The 21,476-nt window shown below is 29.4% G+C and overlaps 1 protein-coding gene across 2 annotated transcripts in view; it reads left to right on the top strand.

Moving 5' to 3' along the window:
- Positions 1 to 1,026: 1,026 nt before the first annotated feature.
- Positions 1,027 to 21,476, top strand: part of LOC142325162 (coagulation factor VII-like) — a 91,241-nt gene continuing 70,791 nt past the window's right edge. Inside the window, exons 1-4 of one of the 2 annotated variants that reach the window (XM_075366565.1) lie at positions 1,027 to 1,196; positions 3,659 to 3,740; positions 7,821 to 7,937; positions 15,453 to 15,608. In XM_075366565.1, coding sequence (XP_075222680.1) covers positions 1,133 to 1,196; positions 3,659 to 3,740; positions 7,821 to 7,937; positions 15,453 to 15,608 — 419 coding nt within the window. In that variant the 5' untranslated portion in view covers positions 1,027 to 1,132. The remainder of the gene's footprint in view (positions 1,197 to 3,658; positions 3,741 to 7,820; positions 7,938 to 15,452; positions 15,609 to 21,476) is intronic. The other variant, XM_075366566.1, reaches the window with a different exon arrangement.

Raw genomic sequence — 21,476 nt, 5'->3', positions numbered from 1 at the left:
AAATCATTTTCCCGCATAAATCACGTACCTACTTTTACATAAAAAATGTTAGTCAAAAAAGTACGGGAATTGTGCAAGGAAGTACGGTAATATCGCCGTAACTGTATTTTCCTTGTCAAAGCGACGTTACTTCAATATCTTTAATTTACTATTAATCTTGCAGCACTGAAGCAATATCAGTTCTTGTATGCGTCAATCAAGTTATTCTGTTTCAGTGGTCTATCACTCGAAATTTAAAAGAAATACAGAACAAGAAAAAAATATATATAACAAGTATGGTTTTTTATGCCGTTCCAACGGCAAATATCTGTTTTGAATTTTTCATTCTGCGATATTAATGTTCATTCTGCTGCGATAATTAATGTTCGGTCGATGATAAACATTAATAATAAATACAGAAAAAAAAGCAAATAGCATTCCAGTTAATGCTAAAAACTGACTAAATATGCAGGTTACAGTGTAATCTTCGAAATATCATTTTTAAATTCTCTTTCAGTTAAAAATTTCATATCACATACTTCTATTAAATTTGATGCACTTAAAGGGTATATTTGGGTATTTATAAAAAGGATATTGTTCGATTACAACCATCAAGATATTTAAATTAAGCTGATAGTCGGACCCAGTGTAAAACGGCTCAGAATTTATTAACTTGAGAGCATGTATAGAAATAATGAGAAATTTTGTAATTATTTTTTCTATGCGAGAAGATAAAATTTAACTAAAAATATATGTCGTAATAGTTGAAAATTACAGGTCAGTGGGATTTATGCACAGAAGGAAAGAGCAGATTCGTAAACCACAACAACCAAAGGTCGCAACATTCAACTTTATGAATCCGGGTTAAAAGTGCTATTGTTATTAATCTTGTATAGAAATATTTTTAACTAATTATAATAGATAAAATATTAATGACACAGAAGATAATCGAAAACAAGGAAAGAAGATGTTTAAAATGAACATAGTGTGATATTTAAATAAATACTACAAGATACGAATTATAATAGAATGGGAATTTATAAATATAAATGGTAAATTAAAAGTTAAATTTGTGTCGACTACAACCTGTTTTAAAGTGATCATCAAAGGTCTAGACAACGGATAACGTGGTTTAAACACCACCTAACAGACAATGTTGGGTTACAGTGCGTTCATTTTTCAGTTTATTGTTTTATTTTATATTACGACTTTATTCGGTAAGTGTAAAGAGTTATATTTATTATTTTAATGTTAAATAACTTATATAAATAATTAAAAGCAATATCTATAGTTGAATCAAAACTATATTTGTTATTGATGAAGGAATACAAGGAAATATTTCCTTGAATTTTTATAAATAGAAGTAAACTACAAATAAGGAAAACAAAGAAGTTTTATTTCATATGTAACTTTTAAACTTCTTCTATTATAGTGAAAATTGCCTTTTTTCCTCGAAATAGTCATGAAATTAACAGTTACTCGGAACTGCAAAACGGCTTTATATATTGAGTACTGTATCTTTCTTAACTTCATCCTTTATTAGCATTTCTTAGCTAAGAAAGGTAAACAGTTCTCAACATAGAAATTATAGTGTTCTTAGCAGAGACGTTATTAGTAATTATTATCTTAATAACGACAATTTCAATGTTATACTGTCAAAAAAAAGGGTTTTTTCTTTTACAAAAAAACTAAAAAGAGAACTTTTTACAGACGCGATTTAAAAAGAAAATTGACATTAACAGTGTCTAGAAATGAATTGTTATAGCGTAACGATATATAGCATGATAATTTTAATAATCAATGGAATAATTTGCAAAAATCAGTTGGAAAACACGGTAAAAAATAATTAACAATCCTGAATTTCAAATAACACTCGGTATTAGTGTATTTTTCGTATTTTCTCTGTGTTCTTTTAATTAGTTTTGTCAAGACGTTACATAATAATTTTAAAATTACATTTTTTTATTTCTTAATAAAGATTAAGAAATTAAAAAAATAGTACCATTTTAATTTCTCTTTAAGTGAAAATCTAACAATCTGAAACAAGTTATTTAAGAAAAATTTTATTTGTACGTTTTTAAGATTTGTTTTATTATAATTTTATTTCAAAGAAAGTTTCCTTGCAAATTGGCCACATATATTTTACTATTCTGATTTATTTTTAAAAAAGCTTTTATCATTTTTCTTTCTGAATTAAAAAAAAAATTATCAGTTTCTATTGTAATAATTATTAGTTGAAAAATAATGAAACCGAGAGAGTAATTATTATTATCTTAATAACGACAATTTCAATTTTATACTATCTCCGGTTCTATTCTTGACAAGGTCCTTGTATTTTTCATTTATCGTTTCAACATTTTTGTTAAAAATACTTGAAGAAATATATTCGAGATCGAAATAAAAAAGCTGACAAGTATTTCAAGACTTTCCCGGCTAAGCTGGTCACGTCATATATCTCGCACAGCTTTTTCATTGCACAACCTTCCGGCGAAGTCGCAAAGTCTGGAATTCAATCATTAAAAGTGTTTTTTTATTTTCATAAACGTTTAAATGTAAGTTACCAAAAAACCTCAGAATTTTTTAAATTTTGGGGCCCCGTACAAATGGTTTTTTTTTTATTATTAATTATAATGATTACCAAAATAAGTAAAAATTTTCAAATTTCCAAAATTAAGCATAAATTTTCCAAATTTTAAATTAATTATTTTTGATTTTGGACTAACCCTTACTTTATGGGAAAATTTAATAAAAATTTTTTTTTATGAAAAAGTAATTCTAAACAAAAAAATTTAAAAATATTAAAGAAATAAAGTATAACTTTTATGATAGTAATAAAAAAATTTGCTTCTAACTTTGGGATCGAGATATATGTATTTAAAAAAAAAAAATTAATAATATAATTTAAAAGAGTTAGAACCAAAAAACAGAAATAGAATATTATATTTTTTAGAGGGAAATAAATTTAAAAAAAAATATTTAATATTCATATATGGTAAGTTAAGCTTAACAGACCTGCTTAAGTAAAGTTTTCTGTAAATCTAACTACCCTTCCAATAAAGTAAACAAGAACATACGAGTAAAAATTTTCAAAATGTTTCAATAATGAAATTTTTTTGCTAAACATTCCACTCCCTGAACAAAAATTGAAAAAAAATTAATATGATCAATGCCCCATATATCGAAATATTGGAACCAAAGTTGACGAAAATTGGTTCTGTCAATCCTGAGATATAAGGACAAAAATAGTGCGAAGCACATTAATACACGCAGATGATTTTTATCTAGATGAACTGGATTCCTAACCGTAAAGATTTGCAAAAAAGCCCAAACCTCTTTTTTGACACGATCACCATACTTTCCCCTTTATTATAGTTATTCTAGCTATATTTGGAAAGTAAGACCTATATAAGTCGATGTTTTTGTCGGTAAATTACAAAAGACAAACTCTTTGAAATTATTTTTTTCTTTTTTTTTTATGTATCTAATCTGAAGAATTTAATACAAAACATTCTGTATCACAGTTTTTCAGGTTAAATGAATATTCTATTTGCAGTCTGAATATTTTGAAAGCCAGATGCATTTGAATTTATCTCCTTTAGACCGGAATATCCTAGAGACTATTTCTTTAACAGTAACAGCAAATATCTGAGTAAACATAAATAATTCTTTCTGATTGTAGGTTTTTCGATTAAAGAAATTTCTAGTCAATTGTTACAACCAGTATCTTATAGCAGAAAACAAGAAGGCAATAACTGTCCTGGGTGAGTTAACATTTTACTGTTCCTTCCTAAATTGTAATTTAAACAATGATTCAAACAACAACAAATATCCAGAAATAAACATAATCTTCACAGCCTAAAAAATATTATTAAATATAAATTTCTCAAAGTTTCTATCAACAATTGGTGCAGTATTTAACACTGCCCATTTCAGTAGGTAATACTGGTTACTGGATTTGTGGGATGGATCCCTGTTAGTGGTGTTTGGGTTACGTGAGTCCTTTGATTCAATGAACAATGGAATGTAGTCCGAGAAACTGCGCATATTTTGTGTAGAACAGTACGTGTTAAGCATGTCGATTGTATGTATCCGTGCAGCGAGTTTCGTCGAACATTTGGTGACGAACAGCAATGTGAGACTGCACCTTCAAGAAAAATAATTCTGATTATTTTTTTCTCACGCCATTGTACACCAATGGGTGCGTAGTGGAATGAGACTGGGCCCGTACAGGATAAAGTTTATACTCTTTGCAACACCATTCGATCATCTGAAAAAATCAAGGATGTGAACTCCTTGAAGAGAAGCCCACGTCGACCAGTGCAATCCTAATGTTGATGGAACTCGTAACACTTGAATATGTCAGACAAATATGTCGGAAAAATTTAACACTACAATTTGCATTTTCAACCGCATACACACAAATTGGTCAGGAATTAAATAATGCGGACAAAGCGTTACTCGTTCACTGTTGAAAACTGATGGTACAGATGTGTCACACGCATGATGACCTGGAGAGTTGCCTCATCATGAGTGAAGAAAAATATTCTCGCCCAACATATCTGTAAACAATCAAAACTTCCACTATTGAACAACTACAAATCCATGCCAACTGTACAAGTGGCCAGTTTTAAGGTCATTGGGGGTGCTATTTCAGTGTGAAATGCACCCCAGCACTGGACTCAACTGTTTTGAGGGTACTGGTAGTGTCACTGTGGCAGTGAATGCCAAACTTTCATAACCAAATGTTGGAAATCTTCTTTCTATCTGAGATATCACAAGAGGAATAAGGGGAGAGTGTGGTTTCAACAAAATAGTGCCACAGCTCAAGCGACATGACTCTCAAAGATCACCACTCCATGTGCTGCATTCCCCAGGCAACTTCTCTCTTAAATTGATGGTATTTAGTGGCAGATAGACTTTAGTGCAGCAGACTTTTTTTTATGGAGATATTTGATAGTTGTCCCTGATATTAGCAGACTGAAAAATGTTATTTATCAGGAGAATATTGTGTAGGACACAATTGTTTTACATAATACACATGACAGTCAATTATCATATCAGTTGTATCTGAGCAATTGATTTTTTTTAGTTTTATCATTAACAACAAAAATATTGAGTTCTGATTGAATTTTACCCTTCAAGTAATATACAAGTACATCAAACAAAAAAACAAATTCCACCTCTTGAGAAATATAAACCCAAAATAAAAAGGAAGGTTTTTAATAATAATGGTTATTTAAGGTTTTCAATAATAGTGAATAAGTATATTCACTATTTATTTTTTTTTTGTGAACAGTATTATATCAACAGCTTTCAACAGACCATGTGAAGCAAGTACATTATCTCTTGAATCAGGTGTAAAGTTAAAATAAAGATATGAATCATAAAACATGCATCATCGTGCATTGCATTATCAATGCAATATATAAGCATCAGAAGCACTAATGAATAAACCTTGCATCATGGGTCACAAGCAGCAACCTTTTAACAAAGCACTTACCAAAACAACAATGCAAATTTATGCTGTGCACTAAATTATATTTCATATTAAATCGCTGCCAGGAAAAGGGCTATGATATAATGACTATTTTGTATAAAATATTTATTCAATTGCTAAATGAAAAATTAAACGTATTGAAATTGTTACCATGTTGTAATGAATTACCATCATTCTGTAAAATAACTACATTTTGGATGTTTGAGTGTGGGAACAAATTTTAAATCAGCTGTAAATTCAATTGTAAATTAATTAATCCATTCAAATTAGGGCTAAATAAGATTAAATGTATGAAAAACAAATAAAAAGACAGATTACTATTTTAAAAACAGAATGATTCCAAATTGCATAGAAATCTCTCGGGAGATGATTCTATACTCAAAAATAGGAAAAAAACACTCATATAAACAAAGGTCAGAAAACGGTCAATTAGTAAGTTTCAGCTCACTAAACATTTATCCCTGCTTTCTCTTCCCTCTGTGAAATTAAAACCATACTAAAATTCTTATAGTTCAATTAAGGGAAAATTTGATGCTTCCTTATTGTTTTTGATATAAGAGATTGAATAAAAGTGGTCCCAGACCTCTATCACTCTAGATTTCAAGAAAAATGGGATAAACACAAAAACATTTTTATGGAAAATACACTTTTTTCAGTTTGGAATAAAATAACTAAGTTAATTTACCAATAAACAAGTAAAAATTTCTAATCAGATTTGTAGAGAATATTTTGAGTAAATTTATGTAAATAACGGCTATTAAAATTTAACATAAACTTGGATTAGAACTTTCAACTTTAATTAGAAACAAAACACAACTTGGATTAGAACTTTCAACTTTAATTAGAAACAAAACACACAAACTGGATCGGAAAAGTGATACAATTTTAAACAGAACAGTAGATACAAATGCTAAAATTATAAAACTAAAATTTAAAAGCCATCCTTTTAAAACATTAAAAAATTTTATTTTTTCATAGGTTGACTGACAATAACAGCATCAACAATTAATTTATATGAACTTTTTTCTTATTTTTGATGATGAATCTACAGCCAAAAAGTGCAATTTGGAATCACTATATAAGGAAAAATGTCCTATAAGATCTTTATTTTTATCCTTTTTTCAGTTCTTTGAGTATTGACGTTATTAATATTAATGAGACCTGTTTCTGACTCTATTCAAATGACAATTTAGCAAGTAACTAAGAAGTATTTATTAATCTAATTTTGATTTAATCAAATTAATGTTTACTTTGTAATATTCAAATATACTAAATATGAAGATCTTCAGGAAATGCACATTTCAATGAACAAAAAACAATCTTTTACAACACACATTTGAGCTGAACATTACAAATTGTTGATCAATAATGTGCTGTGCTCACTTTCTGAAAAAAGATATTCCAATTTCACTAGGATTGTGAATTGGATGGAGACCCACTTTCTGCAGACATTGAAGCTCTGCATTGATTGGTTCATTTCCCAATATTTTTGTTAATTTGTGGGTAAATCAACCTATTTCCCATACCTGTGATCTCATTTTCATGTGGTATTCTAAACAACCATTTGATCCATATAATCCATACCAATATATGAGAACCTCTTATATCAAATTTAGTTTTTTGAGGTATGGTGGAATGTGACCTCGTCGTGTCTGGGAATCTGTTTCTCAATCAAAAGCTGAATAAAAAACCTGTCTGACATTGAAATGCTTACTTATTTAAAGCCTAATCCTTGCTTATACAAGCATACCTTACAAATGTTTACCAGAGAGCATCAGAAAGATGACTTATGTTAAAAGGAAAACTTGATAAACATAATTAGATTATCTAAAATAACTGTAAAGCTAAATATTCATAAATTATATTAAAACATTATTATTTGCTCATTTCACCACAATATTAGATTAAATAAATTATTTTATTTTGTCTATTTACTGTAAAATATAATGAACAAAAAATTATGTAACTATATGTTAAAATATATTAACTATCATACTCATTATTTTATTATTTTTATCTTGTTTGAAAGTAGGTAAATTACAACAGCCAGCTTAAAAAAAAAAATCACCAATTACTTTTTAATATAATAGATACAATTCAGTTTTAAACGTAAAACTTGATAAAAGGAATTTGGTGTTTTCAAGACAGTCACTTGATTATATTCTCACACTATTATGTTCTCTCACTTGATTATATTGAGAATTATTGATCAGTTACAATATACACAGAAAAATTACAATATAATACATTAAAAAGAATAGATAAAATAATAAAAATGTATTTTTAATTAACTTGAAATAATTAAACTATTAAAAATAATAAAATAATATTTAATTTCTTTCAGTAAGTTCCAATGTGCGAGTGGCCAATGCATTAGCTCTTTTGATGTTTGTGATGGAGCAAAAAACTGTGATGATGGCTCAGATGAAAACCAATATATATGTATAAAAAGTAATATAACGTAAGTAAAATTAATTCAAAATTAATTATTAATTTATTACATTATCTAAAATAACTATAAAGCTAAACACACAGTAAATAAAACCACCAATTCATCTTTTGAATAAATAATTAAAGAACAAAAAATTAACAAATTTTAATTTCAATAATAAAATCAAAACAAAACCATAAGACAAATAATCACTTTCAGCATGCCAGAAGGTGGAGGTAGATTTTACAGGTGCTAAGTAGGGGATAAAAAACATTTCCACCTTAAAGTTAAGAAAAATTCAAGTTTACTCAATACAACAGTGGTTGCATGTAAAAAAAGTTTCACATATTTAGCACACAAGCCCCATCTTCTTACAATTCCAGCAACATTTTGGTCGTCCCTTGCCGTAAGGGTTGGTCATATCAAAAAATGTTTCAGACAAAAGTTTTAGGAAATGTTTAGAGGACTCACGACTACTTTAAACCAATTTGATACTGTGCCTATTAAGGGAGGTATGATTTTTTTTGTCTTTGAAACCCAATTTTTTCCACCCCCTGAGTCAATGTTTGATGATATCAAGAAACTTTACTTGCTTTAGGCCCAAAAAAGTAGGAACTTTAAACAAATTCGATATTTCACTTTAAGTTATAGTGATATTCTGTTTTTTTTTAAAAACCCCCCATTTCCACCCCCTTGTCTGATTTTGCCCATTAACAAACTGGATCGAGATTTTGGGTTGTTATATTTTATGTATCAATTTGAAAGTGAATGGCGCAAAATTACAGCAGTTATCGTGTCCACAAGAAAGTAATATATATATATATATATATATATACTTTTTGTGGTTTTGGGGTCTGGTGATGTGAAACGCAAAGATATGTCAAAATATTCCGGAAGTGAAATCTTGATATCCATTACAATAGGTATCTTTCTTATGAAATCTACCTAAAATGGTTCAAACTGTTTCACACAGTTGAAGGTGTATAATTCAATAGGATAATTAAATATATATAAAAATTATATTGTTTATGGTCATAAAAATTAATAAAACACATAAACTTCTCAACTAAACATATATATTAAAACAATTTTCATAGGCAAGTTCTTTTACATTTTGCAATATGGTAAATTATTAATACATATCATCTTACATCAGGATTATTTCAGTAATTGTGTTACTACTGACTTTTTTCTTCAATGAGGTTTCACTTTTCATAATATCTCTTATGACCTCTTATGTTTCTGTAATGATTTCATCCAATATGATTATATTTTTTTATGATGTACATAATAGACAAAAGTAAAGGTTTTATGAAACTAAAATCAATTTTAACAATAAAATTAAATATGCTTTGAGTAAATTTTTTTACTTCTCTTGTACATTAAGGAAAATAAAGAAATTAAAAATGCTATTATGCAATTATAAATCTGTTTGTTTGAAATAAATTTGACTCGCTCTACCATTACTTTACTATTGCTTTTATCATTGATAAAAAAACAATTCATAGTTTTTGTAAATTATGTTTGTCGTAGCGTATTATCAAATTAGGAAAATTATTTTAGTGTATTTAATGTTAAGGTAGATGTAGTTAGCTTTAAAAGTGAGTACGTATTTAAATATAAAAGAAAAAATGTCATATATATATGTTTTTATTATTGACGAAGTGATTTCGGAACGATTTTAAAACCTTCTCCAAATACAAAATCTTATTTTCTTAAAATCGTTTGGGCCTCCACGTGGTTCGTCTGGATAGCTTATGGAGAACTGCAGATATCCATAAGTGAACTAAATCGAAATCAAACCTCTTTGGCTAAACTCCAAAGTTGTAAACCCGTGGGCTTGCCCACAACACAGGAAAGAAACATCCTAGAAAGTTCAAGTATGGAAAGTTCTTTTATTACTAACTATATCCCTTCTGGTAATAGCCAGAGAAGTTCACCATCGGATTGGGGAGGTGGACAATTAAGAGAAACTTCTAAAGACGAATCAAAGGGTCGGAATACACCCAAAAAACAAACAGTTAAAACAAAACAGTTCCACTACTTTGCGACATTACACATTAATTCACTAATGAAAACAGGGAAACTCAAAAACCTCACAAACATACTAGAACACCAGAAAATAGTAATATTAGCATAACAAGAAATGAGAAATACCACACAAGAACACCACAAATCACAAGGGTTCAGAATCTACCAAGGAATTCCTGGCAAAAAAGTCATGAAAAATGTCCCGCAGTTTGGAACAGGTTTCATCGTCAAAAATACAATACTCGATTCAGTCATAGATTTTCAAGCGTACTCAGACTGAATCGCAACATTAACGATAAAATCAGCAAACAAATTCTACACACTAATCAACGCACATGCACCAACAAACATTAAAAACAGGACTAACCCTAAGTAAGTGAAAAACTTCTGGAACCTATTGGACCAGATAACTACCAAAATAAACAAAAAGTATACCAAAATTCTATTGGGGATTTCAATGTACAGTTGGGAAAGGAAAAAAGATACCAAGATATCATTGGTAAATGGCCAAAGACTGGTGGATTACTGTAGAAATCACGACCTTTTATCTAAATTCACCAGACTACCCAGAAAAGCCAAAAGAATGAAAACCTGGAAAAGTCCCAACTGGAAACTAGGAGAGTTTCAACTCGACCATGTCTGTATGGAAAAAATTTCATACAAAGAGATCTACAATGTAAAAGTGATGAGAGGTTTGGAGGTAGACTCAGATCATTACTAAATCAAAATGACACCACGGAGAAAATCTGCAAGGGACAAAAGATTTAAAAAGCAATATGACCAGAATAAAATTACAGGAAATGTCACATACACCGAAAAAACAGACCAACTAGGGACTGAAAACAAACTAGAAGCCCTGGTGGAAAAACTAAAAGAAATAGCATCAGAAATTGCACCGCCAGATAAAAAAAGGAAACACCAATGGTGGAACATTATCTGTGATCAAGCACTGGCAAACAGACACAAGGCTTGGTTGATTTTCCAATCAAGAAAGACAGAAGAGAACCAACAAAAACTAAGAATGCAAAGAAAACTCGCACAAAAAATAATTTGAAATCAAAAGAGGGAGTATCACAAGAAATTACTAGAACAGATTGAGGAAGACTTCCATAAAAATAATACAAGACAATATTACAAAAACTTTAAACTGAAGAACACTACATTTAATGCCCCAACACTAATGTTAAGAAATTCAGAAGGAAATCTGGCACACACTGATAAAGAAAATGCCAACATCATGAGAGAAAGCTTTAGAAAACTTCTGAATTGTGAAGAACCAAAAAAACTTCTGGAAATAAACACAAATACCCAGATTAAAATACCAAGAGAAAACATCCTTCCACCAACATTAGCAGAAGTAAAGATAGCTCTGAAGCAAATGAAAAACAACAAAGCAAGTGGAGAAAATTTCCTGACTGCAGAATTATGGAATAACGCGTCAGAAAAAGTACACAGAAATCTCCACAAAGAAATGGTAAAAATACGGCACAAAGAGGATTTTCCGGAAGAATGGAAAGCCACAATAATCCATCCTTTACATAAAAAAAGGTGATAAAACCAACCCTGACAACTATAGGGGAATTTCCTTACTAGATTGCACTTACAAAATTCTATCAAGAATAATTTACAACAGAATCAAAGACCAACTGGAACAAGAACTAGGGGACTACCAAGGGGGATTTAGACCATGGCGAGACTACCCAGAACAAATTCTGAATTTAAAATTAATTATAGGGTATCATAAACTAAGGAATAAACAACTGGTAGTGACTTTTATTGATTTCAAGAAAGCATATGATTGTGTACATCGAGAATCCCTGCTAAAAATCCTGAGAAATTTAGGGCTTCACCCAAAACTAGTCAAAATCATCGGACTAACACTAACGGATACCAAATCCAAGGTTAAATTCAGGGGAGAAATATCTGATCCATTCGACATCAAAACAGGACTGAGACAAGGAGATGGACTGTCACCGCTTTTATTCAACTGTGCCCTTGAATTTATAATACGGGATTGGAAAAAATAAAATAAAGACAACGTTAAAATTGGAAAAGGTATCTCAGTAAATTGCCTAGGCTTTGCGGACGATTTAGCCCTACTATCCCAAAATATAGAAGAGGCCAGATACCAACTGTCAACACTGGAAGAGATTGCAGGAAAAATCGGGTCTAAAAATTTCATACGAAAAAAACCAAAATTATGGTGAGAGACCCACTATGCATAAGCAAAGTAAAAATAAACAATAATGACATAGAACTAGTAGAAAACTTTAAATATTTGGGGGAAAACATCACGCACAACCTCCAAGAAAATCCAAACTGGAATGAAAGAATAAATAAACTCATCAAAGCCACAATAAAAACACAAAACATCTATAACAAAAACTGCATGTCCATAAACACAAAAATAAGACATTATAACTCAGTTATCCAACCAGAAATACTTTACGGATGCGAAACCATATTTGGACCGTACCAGACAAGGTTTACCGACAAACTGGAAAAGATTGAAAGACAGACTCTACGACGATGCATCGGGAAAAACATTAAAAAAGACGGGAATTATTCCAAACGAAGAGATTTACAAAACTATCATCCCGATAACTAATAAATTTAGAAAGAAGAGAATTTCCTTTCTAGGACATATTTTCAGAGTGGAAGAGACGACTTATCAGACGGATAATCGAACTTTTCTGGAACAAAAAAAGCAGACCGAACTGGTTATACGAAGTACAGAAAGACATGGAGGAATTAGACATAACCCGTGAAAACCTAAAAACGAAAACCGGAAACTATGAGAAATTAAAAAATAAAGAAACAAGATTCCTATCAAAACCCAAGAAAACAATAGGCCGGGTGTACTCTGAACAAGAAGATCTGAAACCCTTAGAAATTACTGGCAAAAAAGAAAAACTGAAAAACAACAAATCAGCAAGAAAAGAAAGAACTTGCCAAAAAAAAAAAAAAAGAACTAAAGTGATCCATTATGGTCTTAAAAGTAATTAAAAAAAAAAAAAAAAAAGAAAGTAAAATCAGTTCAGGACCCAAGTTGCAGGCTGGATCAGACACTAGATCAGCAATAAATAGGTTACTTGTGGAAATAGAGATGTTATATTTTATTTTAATGTCATCACAAAAATATCAAGAAAAATGACTTGTTGGCACATTAGTCTTGTAAGTAAAAAGAAAAAAAAATTGGGATTATAAGCAGTTAAAGAATGTAAAAAAGAGAGGAAGATAACTAAATAATAATAATTTAATTTTTCAGTAGTTAATCTCAATTTAATGTTAAAGTACACAATAAGATTTAAACAACTTCAAAATTCTAAACTACTCATGGTTTATCCTTGGAAAAATTAGCAACGATGAAGATATTCATAAACCAGGAAGTATTGAGATTCACCACAATTTCTTCTAATTAAATAAATTAATACAGAATATTACGATAAGTTTGAAAAAAAATTATTTTGTTGGTTTTATTGGCATCAAAATCTCACATTGCAAGGTGACTTGCCTTTATTATCATCCAAAATATAATACTGTATTTTTAGATGGCATAACCAAACAGTTCCAGATTATCTGGCATAGACACACTCATTTTCTGTTACATTATATACACTTTACGAATTAACAAGCATCAGAAGTCAGGTTCTTAATTTTGAAAATGAGGATAAGAAGTGGTATCCCAGTAAATTTTCCTTTGAGCTGAATATGCATGCAGTCGCAGCCCTAAAAATAAACTTTCATTTTATTGATCACACGAACTAGTTAAATAGTTCCATTATTTTCAGAGAAACTATTCTGACTAATGCTACTTACATCTCAGATGTTTTAAAAATGTCAGTCACATGAAAGACTGCATTGTAGTGTGAACAACACATTAATGTACCTTTTTTGTTGTGAACTATTCATTACACATACTGCCTCCTCTAAATAGGGGAAAGAAGAATATTATTAACTTGAAAAACTCATCATCCTAATTCTAGCAGTGGAACTTCAGCTTCACATTTTGCATCACAGAACTTATCTCTGAAAACCATTTAATTAATTTCATTTCATGCAACTTAAAGTAATAATAGTAATTATGAGGTCTGTAAATAAAATAATGAGACTGATTCAGAAAAAATGTTATTTACAGTACAATTATAAATGGACTCTATCACCTTTGAAATAGTTCCCTTGGGAAGCCACGCAACGCTTCAAATGGTTTTCCCACTCTTCATAGCAGTGTTGGAACTCAGAAACAGTAATATCCTTCAGATAGTTGGTTACATTTTTTTATGTTTTCTACTATTCCAAAATGGTGTCCTTTGAGGTATTTATTTTAAATCAGGTGAATAAGGTGGTTGAGGAACTACAAGAGTGATTTTCTTTGCCAAAAACGCATTAATTGAGACTGCAATGTGAACAGGTTCATTGTCATTAAGCAGCATCCACACGGGCAACTCTTTTTTGCAATCTTTCAAGAATTTCTTGGTAAATATATTGATTCACAGTCTGTCCTGCAGGTAAAAACTTCTCATGGACAATTCCATTAATATTGAAGAAACAAATTAGCGTGATTTTGATTTGTTCATTTTTGCTTTTTGGGTCATGGAGAGTTTAAAGTGTGCCACTCTGTGCTCTGGCGTTTTGTCTATGGATCGTACTCAAATATCCAAGATTCATCACCAGTAATAACATTTTTTTAGAAAATCAGAAATAGTTTCAATTCGCCCTAGAAGATCACGTTATACACGCATACTTCTATCCTGTTGTTTTTCTGTTCAACAGTGAGGTTTTTGAACCAATTTTGCACAAAATTTTTTCATGTCCAATTCTTTTTTTCAAAATTTGATCGACTGTGGTATGGTTCAAATTCAATTGTTCTGCAACCATTCTGACAGTTAATACCATATCATAGTCATGATATGGTTAATACCATATCTTGATATGGTCATACCATATCAAGTCTCTGATTTGCTCAACATTGTCACTTATGACATTAATATTTATGACTTTATGGCCTTCCAGAGCGTGGATTGTCCACAACTGATTCCCAGGCATCTGAAAATGCTTTAAACCACCAAAACTTGGGCTTGTAACAGCCCAAGAATTGAAAAGGGCAATGGAGATGAAGCTATCTCCATTGCCCTTTTCAATTCTGATAAAGTTTCAGTAGCATTCTCACAGATTTTAACACAAAAGCTTGATTGCACAATGTTGCTCATAATTAGTATCACTCATTTTTGTAACACACAACAAAAACTCATTTCACAAAAAGTTTGTTTATGTCTCACGTGGCAACAATAGAATAAAAATATTAATACCTAATAAAAATCAGCTGTTCATATAACCATATGTTTACTAGTAACTTTAGTGTTGCCACTTTGGCTGCCGCCAAACAAAAAACTAGTCTCATTACTTTATTTACAGACTTTGTATTATTAATTTCTTATTTCTTAATAATATTATCAATACTTCTTTGACATATATATATTTCTTTAACACATTTTTAATTTATTTTAATTAAAGGTGTCCAAAAAGTACATTTCGATGTGCCTATGGTGCTTGTATTGATGGAGGTAAGACATGCGATGGAATAGCACATTGTGCTGATAACTCAGATGAATTATTATTAGAATGTCCAGGTGTCAATTGGATACCTAAAGGAAATACCCAAAAATGCAAGTAAGAATGTATATCTTTTCTTCAATTAATTGTAAATAACATAATAACTGAAGGTAAGTATATATAACTTATTAATAATTATTACTAGGTAATTTTTTTTTACTAATATTAACTATTATTAATAAATAATAAATATCTGGTTTATTATTACTTTGTTTATACTAGGAATTATCACTAAATTTCAGGAGAGCCATTAAGAGGAAGTAAACACATTTTAAAACTTACATTTAATGTTAAGAGGCAACGTTTCTTCAGTACACTATCCTTAAAAATCAAGAAGTTGTAATGGCTTATTGTTTTAGTGCAATTTTAAAATAATGCTTTAGAATAAAAAACATCATTAAGCTTTTGTTGTATTTGTGGTGCCATAAGAACTGCTAACGAATTTATCTATGATTCTGCATATCTATGATTCTTATCTATTAATTTATCGATTTATCTGTCATTGACATTTTAGGTGTAAAATTAATTCATTTTTTTTTATGAAAGAAATACTATAAAAAGTTAACATAAAGTCAAGTTTTTATGTTAAGGACTCAGAAAAATAATAAAAACCTTGAGCCAAACATGAAAACATAAATATATTCCTGATCCAATGATAAGGCACATCATTATTCTAAGAGAAAGTAACTGTGACAGGTAATTCTTGTAATATAGTAGTTGATATATATATTTTTACGACATTCTTAAAGAATACAATAGCATGCAATGTAATACCTTATGTGAGCTAAATCTTTTAAATGCTGCAGTGAACGACTGTGTAGCAACATCAGAAACTAATTCTAAATGAATATCCTTAATAGAGAGACATAAAAAACATGATATAAAATTTAATTAAGGTCTTAGATCTCTGCCTGCCAAGATGAATCATAATTGCACCACCGTATTCTACTATGCAAGTACAGAATGGTCGGAATGGGATTACTCTGGAAGGTGGTTACTGACCAAAATGTTAAACCTTGGTTTTTGCATTAAATCGAAAGCATTTCTTCTATCACTCATACATTTACGAGTGATAAAAGAAATGATTTTTTTACCATTTATGATCCAATATTTCTGACATAAAGAATGCTGTGTTAATTGAACACCAGAATTCAAAAGTTGTAAGTGTTCAGCATTAATAATTAATTTTATGATATTTGTATTTGGATGTAAAATAATAGGATGTTTAATATGGTAATGCAATACAAAATGTTTTAATCTGCCTCCTACATAAAGTAAGCCTACATTATCCAAAAATAGATCAAAATATATAAGTTTACTTTGATTAGAGATAGTTTGATTATTTTTAAGATCATTAATTTCACTACTTAAATCATGAATTATGATTGTTGTATAAAAAAGGTAAGAATATTATTAAGTTACTTAGTAGTTAGGAAATCAATGATTTTTTCAGACTGATTTGGTTTAACATTGTGGAGAAATCTAAAACAGAAACTAAATATTCAAATTAAAGTGTGTAAAGATGAAAATTTTTCTGTGTAATCTAAAGCAACAGTAGATACAAATGAGTTGACATAGTTCTGTGTTTTTCTATTAAACATTCAGAATTCATATTAAAGTTATTAAAAGTAATATTATTATTATTTGGCCACTGGAATAAAGATATTAAAAGCCAATAAGGACCATGTCACCAAAGTGACATTAAGTAATTTACTTGGAGTACAACCTCTAGAATATGTCAGCTGGATTATCAGAAGATTTGACATAGTGCCAGTAAGCAATTGAAGTATTTCATTGAATCTCAGAAATTCTATTACTGACAAATACTTTCCAGTTAGATGGTTGTCCATGAATTCAATAAAGTACTGTCGTAGAATCTGTACATAAATGTATCTCGCCAAAATGTACGTTTAAGGCATTACCTTTAATAACAAACGACAGTAGTAAACAAGCACATAGTTCAAGCCTTGGTAATGTAACTTGTTTTAAAGGGGCAAGTTTTGACTTAGAATGCAGTAGATTTGATGAAATTGTATGTTTGGCGAATACAGTTCGTATATAGATGTAACAGCCATAACCCTTTATGGAGGCATCAGAAAACCCATATATTTGAATTGAATTAACCTTATTACCGTTGTTACGTTTTATGAATCAATTTATTTTAATTGACTCAATTGAATGTAACATTGTATAACTTGAACCATTGTGATATTGTTGGGTAATATTTGATTCCAATTAATTTTAAGTTGCCACAGTAATTGCATAAAATGTCGATAGGAAAATAGAATAGGACCATGAGTCCTAAAGGATCAAACACACCTGATATAATAGAAATAATGTTTCTTTTAGTGTGAATTTTAGAATCATTAGAAAGAATAATTTGAAAAAGTAGTGTGTCTAGAATTATTCCATAGAATTCCTAAAGACCGTAAATTCTATTCTTAATTTGAAGAAATGTTAGAATTGTGATCAGAAGAAATGAAATGATTAATTGATTATTATTCATTTATTAGTGGAAAACCATAATGTTGTAATAAGTTAGAAATATCAATTTTCAGTTGAAATTTCATTTAATTTATCTAAACCTGTTATGAGGTCATCAACATAAAAATTATTTTGAAATGGCCTTATAAGCTAATGGAAAATCATTTTCATTTGTTATCTCAATTAAACATCTTGTAGTTAAGTAATGTGCACAAGCGGTCCCATACATTACAGTTTGTAATGATAAGTATATTATCTCTTGATCTGGAGAATCATGCCAAAGAATACGTTGTAAATTTGAATCGCAAGGTTTAACTAATACCTATCAATACATTTTGGCTATGTCCAAAGTAATGACATAATCATGGATTCTAAATCTATGTATGATGACAAACAAGTCTTGCTGAACTACAAGTTCTACTAAGGGTGTACCATTGAGGCATAGACCAAACAACTCGTAATTAAGTTGTCACACTTGAAGGCTTAAATACTGGATGTTGGGGTAAATAGCACATGTTCGATTTTTTAATTAACAAATCATCAGAATTGAGTAAAGACATGTGAACTAGTTCTAAATATTCCTGAATTAAAGTGGAGTAGTCCTTTTTAAGGTTGGAATTATTAATTAGTTTTCTTTCTAAAAATAAGAATCTATTTTTAGCATTGCCAAAAGAATCAACTAACTGAATGTTATTAGTTTTGCGTGGCAAAACGATACAACAAATCTGCCTTGAATATTTAGAATAGTGTTAGAATGAAAATATGTTTCACGTGTAGAGTTTTCATTAACTGAAACATCAGTATCAACTTCTTCAATTTTCTAAAGTTTCTCTTTAGAAAATTTAAAGTTCTGTAGTTATAGTTGAGAGATTTATATTATTGTTACAAGTATGAAAGGATGCAACAGTACTATTGCCCTTAATGTTATTAGGAAGGTAATCACTAAGTATGTATCCTAACTAAGTTTGCTGAACAATATCTGGAATTTCGAATGAATTTCCCAGGAAAAATAAAATTCAAATAGAATTGAGCTCCAGGGTATAAATGCTATTTGCTACATTGAAATTGGAATCTGCTAGAAATATATTATGAGGTAGAGGAATGTAAAATATCAAATGTGGATGAAAGAAGGCCGTCAGTTATATCTGGTAAAAACAGCACATTATAATTCAAAGGAAAAGTTCTTGTATCGAGAATGCAATGTAAGTTTTAACACTGTATTCAGATTGTGATAATGAATTGTTTATGCCTAAAATGGGAAGATCGTTTTTAATAAGCTTAAGTCTTCATTTTCATATAAAACTATATGGGCAAAAACTTGCCTGGCTGCCAGAATACAGTAAGATTCTACATGAATGAGTACTACCATATATATCATTGGTGTTACATATAGCCGTTGATAAAAATATATTTTCGTGTGACTGATTCTTAAATGATTGGTATTTATTTCAGACTAATTTTGTCCATTTGAACAAAAGTATTATGTTTTTTAGCACAAATCTTACATAGATTATTTAAATAATATTCTTTATTAGAATGACCATAATGCAAACAATTAAAACAACAATTATTATCCCCCAAAAGAGGCTCTACGATCATCAATGGACAGATTTAAAAATTCTTTACAATGTTGTAAATGATGATTTGAATTACAAAATAAACATGTTTAGAGTTAAATTTTGAATAATAACTGACTTTATTTTCTTTATGAGTTATTAGCATTTAAGGTAAAGCATTTGGTAAAAGTTTTGGTTGAATTGTAACGCTTTCCTTTAGCAATGTTTCCTGTATTCACTTGCACGTTTGAAGTGATTACATTGATATTTTTGAGAAGTTGTCTCGAATTAAGAAATTCTATAAAATCTTTAAAGGTGGGAAACCTTGGATTCGACAAGTTCTCCCTACGTAATCTTGATGAGTTATAGTCCAATTTTGATGTTAAAAACTGGACAACAATAAATTCATATGCATTAACAGGAAGTTGCATTGCTTCAAGCCAATTCACATATAAGGATATTTCATTAATAAATTTAGATAAAGTACCTATGGATTCTCTTTTTATAGAATCAGACCTTAAGATGTGATCACCATTATGAAATGCAATTATATAATTTTCATTTGTTATTGGCAGATTTTTATTGATAGCTAAAGCTTCATCCCTCAAAGAAGAATGTAAGTAATGTAACTTTTGAATATTGGTTAAATCATTTCTAGTATGTATCAAACTAAATATATTAAAATAATGGCGCCAACCTAAAACATTACCCCTAAATAAAGGTATATTAATGAATTGTAGTTGTATTTGATTAATTGTTGTTTTTGAACTAACTTCTTGATTAGATGATTTTTGATTATTATTACAATCTATTAATTGTTGTAATTTGCACTCTATAGCACACAAGTCTTTCTCGACTTGTTCATGATCCAATGATAAAACATCAATGTCAAAATTCATTTCAAGTTTTGATTGAATGATGTCATATTTGCCTTGGAAATCAAGAAGATTCCTTAACTTAATTTTCAATTAAGGCATGACTATCACGTGAAGGATCATATTTGTCAGTGAATGTGCCAGTTGTAGTAATAGAGACATTTACTGACCCTCTTTTCTTTATTAATTGCTCCTTATTTATTATAATATTAATATCTTACTGTAAATGAAATATTATACGTTAATGATAAAAGAATATAACATAAATGTAGAAAAAATTAAAAGATATTACATAATGATGATGTAGATATAAATTGTTGTGAGCCCTTTTATTGTATGAAATGTCAGATATGAAGATTCTTCAAATTTCATATCATATCTGTGGTAGGAGGGCCAATTTTTATAGAATAATAAACCATGCTGGTTCCATTATTCTAAGATTATTTCGCTAGTTCAAGACTAATAAATTAATATTTACACTAGAGGACCCAACATACGTTGTCCGATGTGGCATTGTTCTGTAGTAAATGCACAACACATAAATACAAGTAACTTATTTAAGTTAAAATTAGCAGGAATGTGGATGAAATTTCATTAATATGACTATTTTCAGTTTGTGATTGTTGTATTATTGTAATGGGTTTATTGATTAATTATGTGTAGTATAGTTAATATTTATTTTCACTACATACTGAGATGTCTGATGAAAATTGAATTAAAAAATCAAAACGTAAAATTTATAATTAATTTATAATATTAATAATAATATTTATTATTATTTTAATTTATACTTTAATTTATAATATTTATTAATTTATAATTAATAAATTTTCATCCCATTACTGCTAATTTTCACTTAATATCATTGTAAAAAAGTACCTCGTACATTTTTTTAAATTTAATAATTTTGAAGTTTCATAACCATGTGATAGCTTAATTAATCAATTAATAAAAAAATTAAAGCACTGTAAAAAAAGCAACATAGTTGAAATTTTTATAATTTTTCTCAC

The sequence above is a fragment of the Lycorma delicatula genome, chromosome 5 (genome assembly GCF_047948215.1).
Source record: "Lycorma delicatula isolate Av1 chromosome 5, ASM4794821v1, whole genome shotgun sequence".
NCBI classification, from domain to species: Eukaryota; Metazoa; Arthropoda; class Insecta; order Hemiptera; family Fulgoridae; genus Lycorma; species Lycorma delicatula.
This window is presented reverse-complemented; position numbering and strand designations above follow the sequence as displayed.